The sequence below is a fragment of the Diadema antillarum genome, unplaced genomic scaffold (genome assembly GCF_040938485.1).
Source record: "Diadema antillarum isolate AM-2024a unplaced genomic scaffold, OU_Dant_1.0 seq00000288_RagTag, whole genome shotgun sequence".
NCBI classification, from domain to species: domain Eukaryota; kingdom Metazoa; phylum Echinodermata; class Echinoidea; order Diadematoida; family Diadematidae; genus Diadema; species Diadema antillarum.
Genome location: NW_027271315.1, coordinates 716,790 through 729,298, shown reverse-complemented (window position 1 = coordinate 729,298; position 12,509 = coordinate 716,790). Strand labels below are relative to the sequence as shown.

The window sequence follows — 12,509 nt, the reverse complement described above, 5'->3', positions numbered from 1 at the left end:
TTATTTACTTGTTTCGTATATCATTTAAAAATTTCTTATCAACTTAGTGTAATATTTTCCATCATCTTTCTCTATTTGAATCCTACATCAGAATATGATCCGTATATATCTGCATTGCAATTAACCAAGATATATTTTTTTTTTTATTTGTTGTATTCGACAATTCACACTTTTGTTATCTCTTGTAATCTATTGATATGTTTATGGTTTATTTGTAAAACGTGGAACATGGATCAATAAAAAACAAGCCAAAAAACAAACAAACAAACAAAAACAAAATAGATGTCTTGATAGAAGGGAAACTTAGATGGGGGAGGGGATGCGGTCGAACAAGTTTACGGTTGTGTCGTACAGCAACCCTCCCACACACGCACCCACACACAATCAATGTTATCCATACACATACATGCAAATCGACCTTGTATTGCAGTTTGGCTTTGGTTGTAGTGGAATTCCCATAGAGCTATATTTATACAGGTCTATGGGAATTCCCCACTAGACGGGGAGCCGCAGACGGAGAAATGCAAAGACGCCCTCCGAGCTCCATTATCGCGTCAATATCACACTTCGACGCCATTATTAGGCCTACTTACACAATATGAACTGCGGTATTGTGATCGTCTTTGCGTGCAGACGCCCTGATAAAAAATCGGGATATTCACGTGTTGCTGGTTCTCATTTTCTCACTGATTCAAAGTTAATGATATCAGTCTGTGAAGATTCAAAGCACCAGAGTTGGTAAGTGAGGTACATGTATTATTGATTACATCGTCAAATTATCGCCTCTTGACAAAAATCTGGCATTTGAATCTACACGCTATAATAATTATAGTGTACATCCGACAACTTTTCGCGTGCCTTTATCGTATAGGGTCTAGTGCATGCCGTTTGATGATCCCGTGTATTGCGATTTTCTCCCTTTCAGTCACCAATTAGATTTACACTGAAAGGTGTAGACTACGTGTGATGACGCTACTGTAAAGAACAATTCTGTTGATACAGCTGTACCTCTGATTTAACATGTTTAGAATGTTTGTCCTTTTAGGCTCAGTGTATAGGAAAATCCTAACAGCGATTATCACAGGGAATATTCATAAAGGTATTTACCATTGAACAGTGATTAAAGTAAAAAAGAAATGTTTGAGTTATCACATTATTATTCTGATGCATATGCGTAGTTCAGTTATATCACAAGATATCCTGCCATATAGAAATCCAAAATAAATCCTAAAAAATAAGGATATATCACAATTTTTTTCATATTAACCATAACTGCAGTAGATGGTTTATTCTAAAAATGGTTTTATAGGTTTTCCCGGTCAATTTCATACTTTTGTCATTCAAGTTCCTATTCCGAGCATTCGATTTCACGCATTCCACGCTCGCAGCACTGAATCAGCAATCAAATTCAAAATCCGGTCATTCAAATTCACTATCCGAGCATTCAAATTCACTCTCGGAGCATTCAAATTCACTAACGGAGCATTCAAATTCACTATCGGAACATTCAAATTCACTATCGGAGCATTCAAATTTAAGAGAGGAGCACGCATTTCATCAAAGAGCATTCAAATTCATGTCAAGCTGGCGACGGAATCTTGTCGGTCATTCAAATTCGTGAATAGGCAACCATGTTCCAAATAACTGCATTCAATTTAAAAGAAGTCCTGAATTTAGTTACTTTGGGGCCGTGTATGCATGTGTTTCTCACTTGGCTTTGAATATATTGGGATTTATGATGATTATTTTGCAGTAGAGGTCTACCTGTTAATTGACAATTTTGAACTCGCGCTTAGCAAATAAGAATATACAGGCACATTTCCCTGGGATTGGACATAAAATGGAGGTCCCACGTGTAAAAGAGTCACAACTCATGCACGTAAAAGATCCCACTTCATTTATTCATCGCAAAGAGCAAAACATCTAACTGGACCCCATATGGAAGACCAGCTTTTGCAGCTGAATATGGGTTATCCAGGCATCTTCTTTGATAGAAAATTAAAAAACAAACAAAAATTAGGCACTGTATAGGCCTACAGACGAGCATAATACGGAGGGTTGAGTGACACTTTCGAGGGAAAAAAAAGACAATTTCGACTACATTGAAACTGATACATGAGCATTTTATACGTGAGTCTGTTGTGTATTGCTGTCTTATTGATTTGATTTTGCGGGACTATGTGAGATCATTGTGTGTCAGTTTGTCTTAAATTGATGAATTGTCATTATATGGTTGGTGTTGGGGCGTTGTCAGCATGCAGTATCATCAAGAAATGTGATTACTAGTCGTTGTGTTGTTTGGATGCACTGCTGATTGGACATTGCAATTTGAAATTTATTGAGATGAAAAACAAAGAATACATGAACAGAGAACAATGTAAAACAATGAACAATCCTAATTACACTTTATGCAAGCATTCATTGGTTGTGTTGGCGCTTTTTCCTTTCTTAAAAGTCTCCTCCATTTTCCTCGTTAAATTGATTGCACGAAGTAGGAACTTGATCGCCTAAAAATGAATTTGAACGCTCCAAACAAGCTCATTGGGACTATCACGTGACTATCGTATGAATTTGAATGCACGAGTAGGAAAGTCGGTGCTCGCATTTTGAAATTGAATGCCCAATCGTGAAGTTGATTTCACGAAAACGAAATAGAACGCTCATAAATGAAATTGATCGCTCGGATTCTGAATTTGAATGCCCCAATATTTTCGCGTGCGTGCGCTGCGTGAATTTGAATGCACATTAATGAATTTGAGTGACAAAAGTATGAAATTGACCGGGAAAACCTATATTATAGCTAGGTTGTTCACATGTTGCATAGTAACAATACTTTAACATTGGTTATTATACTGATGATCATTTTCACATTGGTTGTTTCTATCCCTCGCTCACATTTTAGGCTTATTTTGAAGAAATGAAGCTGAGTTTTTGTTTCATCTGCAAAAATGGTACATAATGCCTATAATTACCGCTGAACAGCTGCGGGGGGGGGGGGGAGGGACCTGAAACCAAAGCTGTCCACAATGGTCCACAATACGACTCAGTAACTTCCATTTGAAACCAGTTGAACAAACCGGCACATACACCAGCTGGGTGAAATGGATTCAACTGTAACCAGTTAATACCAGTTAAAATACAATGTGGTATCAAATGTTTCTCAGCCCGAATATTAATGAAACATTTTTTTTTCTCTCTCTCTCTTCTTCTTCTTCTTCTTCTTCTTCTTCTTCTGGTCCCCATGGAAGACCAGTAACTCTACAACAGTGTCGCTAAATATGGGTTTTCCAGCCGTTTTCCTCTATCTCATTTATTACTTTGTCTTTATTATTATTGTTTAGGTTCTCTGTTTGTAAACCCATACTCTTATTGTTTAATGATATCATTTTTTTTTGTATATGTTTGTATAACAATGCATTTCTGTAAACTCTGTATATTGTAAAGTTATTTCATTTGTTCGCCTTTTTATGACGGGAATAAAACCAAACCAAACCAAACATAAAATTTGGAAAAGCATGATCAATAATAAAGTGGAATAAACGTGACTTTTGAGCCAATACATGTCATACACGTGTATTTAGGTTAAACGACGTAACCTGCAGGTTGAATAATTTATGAAAAATGAACGCAATAGTGGTCATGAATAGGGAAGATTTTGTTCATATAAATTCACCATACTTTCTTCAGATAAAAGTTTACATGACGACTAGCAAATTTACCCGATTACGATCGACACCTATATAGGAATATTGACGTAAGACACGTTAACATCATACTATGTATGAAAAAAATATATATTTTCGTGAAATTCATTTATGTGAAATAAAGTCGTTCTATTTTTAACGTAAAGATCTGGCCTTAACCCTAAGCTCCCATATCCTTCTCCTGCTTTGTTTCCCTCCACAGATTTACTTCACTTTCCTGATTGATAAATTTCCAGATATGCACATGCACCAAAAGTGTGCGTCAGAACGTTGAATTTCATGATATTCTCAGCGAGAACAAATAATAAATGATATCTTTGTATAGGAATATTATTGTTGAAATAATCTACATCAAAATACTGATACCATACTTAAACCAGGGTCGATAAGTCGATAAAAACATGCCAAAACATGCCAAAACATGCACCAAAGTGCTCCATTAACCATATCGATATGCAAAAAGTTCTCATTGTGGGAGGGGGACACCCCTTCTCTCCCCCTTCTCCGCACCCACACCCTCCTTCCCCCTTCTCCGCTCGCTCGGGCGCGGTCGCTTCGCTACTTCGCAGCCTCCATCACCCCCTCCCCCGAAAGATTAAATCCTGGCTACGACACTAAGGGAAAGTAGAGATAATGATAATAATGATAATTATAGTGTATACTTTTATAGCGCGACAGTCCATCAAAAGATGCTCACGGCGCTTTTAGTCTTAAGGTTCGGAGAAGAAAGAAATAAAGCAAGAAAGAAAGAAAGAAGAGAGAGGGAGAGAGAAAGGAATTATGTGACATCTTCACTTTTGTTTTATTTCCTACAACATATTAAACAAATATGTTTTTAAGGATGATTTAAATGATTCCACAGAGGATGACTGGCGAACAGTGACAGGGATATCTTTCCATACTTTTGGTCCACTGTAGGAGAAAGAGCGAGTTCCCCATGAATGCTTAACCTTAGGTATCTGAAATGAAAAGGAAGTAGAGGATCGAAGTCTGCGAGGAGGGTTATAACAATATAAAGAATTCTGGAGATACTCGGGTGCCGTTGAATGAACTACATGATACACAAGAAGAGCAATTTTGAAAATAATTCGCTTTTCAACAGGAAGATGGAGTATATATTGCTAAACCATTGTATCATACATACAGGGCGTATCCAAAAATAATTACACTTTTCAGTTAATCAATCAATCAAGCAATCATTTATTCAATCAATCAATCAATCAATCATGTTTTAAGTGGCAGATCGACATAGGAAATTATCACCTTTCAATCATTCAATCAATACAATCAATCCAATCAATCAATCAATCAATCAATCAATCAATCAATCAATTAATCAATCATTTAATCAATTAGTCAGTCACAATTGTTGCATGTTTAAAGTGGCAGATCGACATAGGCATAGGAAATATCACCTCCCCCATTCCCCGGTTTTTTGTTTTGTTTAGGTTGTTGGTATTTTGTTCATCCAAAATGGCCACTGCTCTCTTCCCTTGTTGTTTCCACCACCAGTAAAAGAGCAATTTGTTTGAATGGGAGCACTTATTTGGACTGCTGGCTGAATTTTCCATCTGCTTTCAGTTTGGCGCAAGTCATTTTTCACACCCTGGACAAAGAGCGTCAGTGTTCAGCCAAGCGTGAACAAAAATTTGATTTGTTGATTGCACTTGATAGATAAGACTATTGGGCATCCATAAATATGAAAAAACATCTTCCAAATATTTTGAAATGTAATTTAGACAAGTTTTTCAAAAGTGTAACTGTGTTATACGCCCTGTATACATTTGAATATCATTCTAATTGCAACTTATCTGAATAATTCTACAAAAGTCTCTCATGACTTTTTTTTTTCACAACCTAAGAACTTCAAGATGAGCGATTCAGATGACTACCGGTATTACGATTACGACTCCTACGATGAGGACGATGACGATTATGGGTACAGTGATGGGGATTACTATTCATACGACGTGGGATGGGCACATGAGACAGGAAGGAAAGCCGACGATGATCCCCATAAGCGCCAAAAACAACTTGAAGAGGTTCAGGTACATCTTCCTCATGTAAGAGAAGCATACATGTAATTAATAATTGATAAATAAAGACATTGTACCAGTTTTACAAATATACATATGAGATATTAATCTGTACATAATTTCCATATTCTTCTTTCAAGCATGTTTCTTGTCAGTTTTCCTTACTTCATATCAAAAGTTCAGCTTTTGAAATATTGAAGACAGGGAAGGAACGAACTCATTAAATCCGGCCACGACTCCATAAACCTGAAAAAAAAAAATAGGGCTGTTATTAGCGTATGTCCTGTGAATGCTACACTCTGACCGATGTAAGCACTATGGTTTGATAAATGTGTCTCGTGCTCTTCAAGTAAACCTTGTCTAGGGGGAGAAAAAGGTACACTGATACTTTATATCTATAAAGCGCCTTTGTCACTTGATACAAAGTGCCTTGAGGTGTCATCCCGGGTAAGCATTGGAGTCAAAATACGTACAAACAGTGGCAATGCAAGTTCTATTAAGAAATGGGTTTGCAAAAAAAAAAGACAAATACAAAAACAAAACAACACAAAAACAAACAAAATATATCTGCAAATCATGTGTTAATTTTATTGTACGTTACCAAAGTTAAATAGTCTTGTTTGTGTTTTACTCTGTAGGGCCTGATGGTAAAGACAGTGAAAAACGGGTATTGTCAATCATTTAATTTATTTCTATACTTATTTTTTAGGCTGCTCGCAAGTATTTGCAGAAAGGAACTCGAAAGGAGAATCCTGGTGGAGACACTGTTTTTGGAGCATTGTACGACCAGAAACTGTACAGTGATTTGATTCTTTGCGTAGGGGATCGCACTTTCTTTGCGCATCGTCTAGTTCTCTGCGCCTGGAGTGACGTCTTTAAAACGATGTTGTCTGATCCCATCTGGCAACCTAACAATGAGCTCTGTGACGAAAGTAGCGACAACGCTTCCGGACAAGTCATCCGACAGGTGCTGGTAGAGGAATACCCCGATGCACAAGTTTTCGAGGATTTTCTGAAGTTCCTGTACACTGCCACAGTCACCCTGACCAGTCACAACGTCTTGTCGCTGATCCGACTCGCCGATAAATATATGATCCCTGAAATTCATAGACTCTGTAATGAGTTCATCGACAACAGTGACGTGGTGACGATGGTTTCGCTTCTGCCGACATCTCAAGAATTCAACATGCCGGACATCATGAAGCTGTGCCATCAATCCCTTCAGACAAATTTCAACTTGCTTTCAGGTCAGCAGCTGCTCGACATCGACGCAGCGACGATGCTAGTCATACTGGACAGCGGAACCGACTTGATCGTCGAGAGCGAGTACGCCCTCTTTGAGAAGATTGAGCCATGGCTCACCCAATGCGAGGACGACGACATCTTTGTCGAGATCATCAAGTGCATCCGATTTCAGTTCATGAATGCCCTGCAACTGAAGAAGGTGACGGCTACTGCTGTATTCTCGAGGGCATCAGAAAAGCTTCCAGATTTACCTTTCGAAGCGTGGCAGCTGCAGGCACTCTTCCGCGAAGGCTCGCACGAAGAACTACCTGATGAGTTTTCAGGTCCAAGGCTGTATATCCGTCCACCAAACAGCGATGGCTCCGAAGAACAGATTAGAGGATTCCACATGACCAACGATAGGAATGTTTATATCACAATTGGTTCGCACAAGTGTTTTCGTGTTTCTCCTTGCGTTAAGAAAGTAGTTGGAGAGAAACAGATTTTCGAACAAGGAAAGGATGTCGAGATGGAAGTGCTTGTGACAAAAGACCCAGTGTCAGAAGATCAGATCGCAATAAAGTTAAGTTCAGAATTGCCTTCTGCTACACAGAAATATCATGCTGCTATCGTAATTTCTCATCGAGAACAAACACCCAGATACTTCAAGAATAGTGTCTTTGCCACGCTTCATGACACAGGATTGTCACAAAATATTGGGTCCGTCAGTAGGCGTAAAAGAGGATTTCGTACAATTTCAACAGAAATTCTCAACTGCAAGACGAAATTAACTCAGCTCGTGGAACAGGGTGAAGAGCTACAAATCTGTGTAGCTTTGATCATCGAAATCCAAGAAGATCATGAACATGATGAAGATGTCGATAGCAAAACCATCACAGCAGAGAATCTCGAGATGTTGATACAAGAACGTTTAATGCTTAATTACATCCTAAGCCAACGTCTACATCCTGTCCTGTTTGATGATCGCCTGTAGTGTGTTTTAACTCATGACATGAGGATGTGTCAGATATCTGTCTGTGGTGCTTTTAAATCGAAACGGTATTGTCTACTCTATTTTCCAATAAGCGCAGGAAATAAAGGTTTTCAATTGATTTTTTTTCTCTCGATATATTACTGTAAATGAACCAACTGCAACGGTTTCTACATGCCCGTAGAAAGATCTACGAAACGGTGGACAGAGTTAAATTTTACCACTACTCTGGCAATTTGGTTGATTGCTAGGAAGTTTCGTCTACTGATTTGTTTGGTTTATTTTTATTGCTACACAGGAACATGGACAAAGCAAGACGTCATGATTATCCTAATTACGATAATGGATCGATGAGTCATTAGATACAAAGCTGCATGTGATGTTAACTATAGGCCTATACCGAAATGCATCAGCCATGTTAAACATGCAAAACGCATAGGCTACTTCATTCACTCTCTCTTGTTCGTATTATAGGCCAATGCTCAGATGCTATTGCTTAAGTGGGCAACCGTTGTTCGATTCAGTAGATTCTAGATATAATAATCCCAAAATAAAATCATTGTTAACATCGGCCATGTTAGTAAATTTGAAATTGAAGCTATTATCTCCTGTTGTTGGTGCCAAGCAATAACTTAATGTGAGACCATGTACAATGTCAAAGAAGAAAAAATTCGGGGTAAAATTACGAAACCTCGCGTAGTACTTTCATCGAAGAAGACACATTACGTGTATGTGATTTAAATTCCTCACGTCGCCATCGTCTCTATGGATTAAGGTTTTCCAGAAGACGTCATAAAATTGCCATGATTTGACAGCCTGTATGATTATCATGATATGAATGTATAATACGCATTAGACGTGATAACAACAATCAAATGTTTACGTAGATTAGCCTTATGTCATTCTTTGTGCTGATTCAATGTAGCAAAATATTGAAGCGGGCTTCTCCAATTTAGCGTTTGTTTCTACGGGGCTCTGGCGATCAACAAAGACACACGGAATTCACCAAAGCTATGACAGAGATGCATGATACTTTAATGATTAGAGGGCGGACCATGTGAAATCCCTATATATATGGCGATGTAAATATAAAACACCGGATGCTTTTAGATGTGCTAAGAAAGGCAACAAAATCCTTGGACTTAACCGTCTCATTGAGAATATTTGGTACATCAAACAAATTCGAAAAGATAGATTCGAGTTGCGCTGACTTACTTTAAACTATAGAACACTGAAAATTCAAACTAAAATGTGTATTGTCGGTTTATAGATTTCATAAATGCTCAAAGGAGCACTGGAATTTTCAACTTCAAGTAAAAATTCCTGAACCGAAAGATCATGATGTAGCGGTCTATTGGTGGTATGAATCCATGTTGCTTTGATCATAGAAAAACAACACGATGACGAAAACAAGCGGTATCGTGACAACAGAAAAAAAAAATACATATATGTGACGAACTCGCCTTCTCGTCGTGAAGTAAGAGAGTGTATTTGACTGTTTGTACAAATGTCTCCGCGAGCCGTGTCAGGATGGCCGAGTAAGCGGGGTTCGTTTTGTTGCAGTTTACAACGATCCCTTTAAATTATTAAAACTACTAGTCTGTACGCTACCATGTATTATGTTGTGTCAGAAGCAGCTCACCAACACAAGCGGCACACATACCAAGTTCAGCATCACTTGTCACTCCCAAGCGTCACTTGTAGAGGATGTTAGATTGGTACACTTATTTTGTTACCAACCTTTTCTACCAACTCTTGCTACCAAGTTCTGCTACCAACTCTTGCTACCAAGTTTTGCTACCAACTCAGTCGCGCTAACGTGGAACACCTTTCACAACCATACATGGTGGCACAGGTATCGTTGATGGCACGGGGTAAAGTGCTGTATCGCACCGTTACCAACTTCCTCAGGCGACGACTGGAACTTGGATTGGGCACAGGGCATATGCGACAAGTCACATTACCACTATTCCCGAAATCCAACGGCGACGACTGGAACTTGGATTGGGCACGGACTATGCGACAAGTCACATTACCACTACACCCGAAATCCAACGGCGACGACTGGAACTTGAATTGGGCACGGACTATGCGACAACTCACATGACCATTATACCCGAAATCCAATGACTTGCTAGTTGGTCTTCTCAGGAACGGCGCTCCAACTCAGGAACATGTACCACTACTCTCCACACTGTTGTATTGTGGTAGTACCCCCAAGAAAAGTGAAGGCAGCAGTTCAGGAACACATGTACAGTTTATTACATACAGAAGTGAACATTAACAATACATTGGAAATGTATCATACACGGGCTACTTGTTGCGGACTATGTCACACAACGGCCACTTTATAGGCCTCTCCTCCTATCGCGGAATGAGGAGGCAATCCCGCACGGCCGTAAGTGAAGCGGAAAATACCCGCAGTACTGGTTCAAATTATTTACAATGTTGGCGTGGTTATCAATTTCGTACAACGATTATAGATTTTAGCACTATCTCTTGTACATGCTTACTATAATTCGGCATGTATCATCGGTCTAAACCGGAGTTGGTATTTAAAATAATCCAAACTTGTCCATGACAAACAAGTAACCACATATTTAATAATAAATGTTAAAACTCACAATAATGCACTACCACATTAAAATGTTTGTCCAACATTCCGATAATCGCCCATTTTATGCTATAGGCACAATCGATCATAACGCATTATAATCGAAACGGTTAAATCGAATCGGTTCCACCGAATTTCGTTACAATATATATATTTCTGAACATGAAATTATATTTTGGACTAAAAACGATGTTGCGACAGTTTTGTTTTAACTGTACAGTTTCATAATTTTACGCTATGATGTATCACAGCATGATTCATCATAGCATGCATAGGAAGGCGATTCGAAAATGTAACAGTATTCATAGTGGATTCAAGTCGGAAAGATATCTTCTATATTTTGTTCTCTCAAAAATGTGTAATGAAGGTTGCTAGTGATTTTGTTTTATTGATAGGGCTAACTATATATCGCTGTAAATAAGCAAACTACATTGTACAATGATTTCTATGCTACATGACTGCCTATAATTACATCTGTCACAGTGGTAGCTCGGATCCCCAAAGCTCGGATCATGAGAAAGGGTTCCTACGGTCATGGAATACCTGGAAAAATCATGGAATTATGAAAATATTCTTCCAGGCCTGGAAAAGTCATGGAAAATGCAGAATTATATGTCATGGGAAGCTGATGGTAAATTTGTGAATTTGTATATCATTTGCCTTTTTTTTTTTTTTTTTGATCTTCTGATTTTGCAATGTCATTTAGTTTTTAAGGAAAATTTCATCAAATAGGAATCGGACAAACTTGTTGACTACAGACAGTGACGAGGTGGTACTATACACCGACCCTTTACATGGACACTACTTATCTAGTAGGTTTTTCAGTGATTTAACACTATTCATGAAGGTTTTCATGAAGTTTCCGTTGAACAAAAGGGTCCCGGATTTCTAAATATGTACATTGAAAAGTCATGCAAAAGTTATGGAATTTATTTTCGTTAAAGGTGCAGGATCTCTGATGAGAACACTAGTGTTATTGCAGTCTCATCTGATTCGCGTTTCATTCATCAGATGGCATTGTCATGCAATACATTATACATGATGTTACATTTTCCTGATTTTTTCTTTTTTGTGACGATAAGAAATATGCTTTCCGGAATACATGTACTTTCACACCACGCCCTTTAAAGATTAATGAATTAATATAATGTCATGTCATGTTGCTGGTATGTTGTGTATGATCATAGATGACGTCAAAAGTGAAGTTTTTGTTTGCTGTTGCTAAGGTCTGCTAGTAAGCCATGATTTCGAGGTGATATACACGTACGTAATGCATCCATTTGCAACAGTTAAAATCATGAATATTCTAGATTTCATATAAGCTTCCTCTCTCCATCAATCTATCATATCCTTGTGCAAAACTCGTAAGGAAAGCGGTAAAGACACCTTTTCCGTTTAAAGTGATTGCATTTATTTCATACAATGACATTGTATTTAACGTTATTTATAAATAGTTTCATACACTGAACGTGTCATATAATTTCAAAATGAATGCACGCGCACTGGACGGTGCTTTCATCGCTCTCCATGATATGCCTCTCGCATTGTTGATCTTTCGGCCATGTCTTTGCCATTGCCAAACTTGCTTCCGTCTTTACCCGTCTTGTCTGTGTTGGATGAAATGACAGCCATCTACATGTTGCAACGAAAAGACATTCCCGGACTTTGGAGGAGCCTCATACATAATAATATCGTAGCCTCTCATAGTTTCGATAAAGTGCTAGAACGGCGAAAGCACACAGACAGCGAAGTCGTGTTGACTATAATGAAAGACTTTGAATGTATAGTATAATGAACCATGAGGAAGGAAAGTACTGTTTAAAACTATATAGTTGGTTGGTTTTTTTTATTAGGTAAACCAGAAATTTATATGTTCGTTCATTGATTGGTGTTTTGCATAGCATAGCAAATCAAAACCTAAAAGCTGTTAAAACATAAAG

The 12,509-nt window shown here is 38.2% G+C and overlaps 1 protein-coding gene and 1 long non-coding RNA gene across 2 annotated transcripts; both read left to right on the top strand.

The window, feature by feature from the left end:
• Positions 1-601: 601 nt before the first annotated feature.
• LOC139730051 (uncharacterized) lies at positions 602-6,498 on the top strand. Its single transcript, XR_011710906.1, has 3 exons — positions 602-738; positions 5,567-5,767; positions 6,450-6,498. It is a non-coding gene; the product is annotated as an uncharacterized lncRNA (long non-coding RNA).
• A 112-nt stretch (positions 6,499-6,610) lies between these two features.
• On the top strand, positions 6,611-11,541 carry LOC139730050 (uncharacterized). The gene has a single exon (XM_071640961.1). It carries the CDS (start codon positions 6,624-6,626, stop codon positions 7,956-7,958), a length of 1,335 nt encoding a protein of 444 aa, XP_071497062.1. The 5' UTR covers positions 6,611-6,623; the 3' UTR covers positions 7,959-11,541.
• The last annotated feature ends 968 nt before the right edge of the window (positions 11,542-12,509 follow it).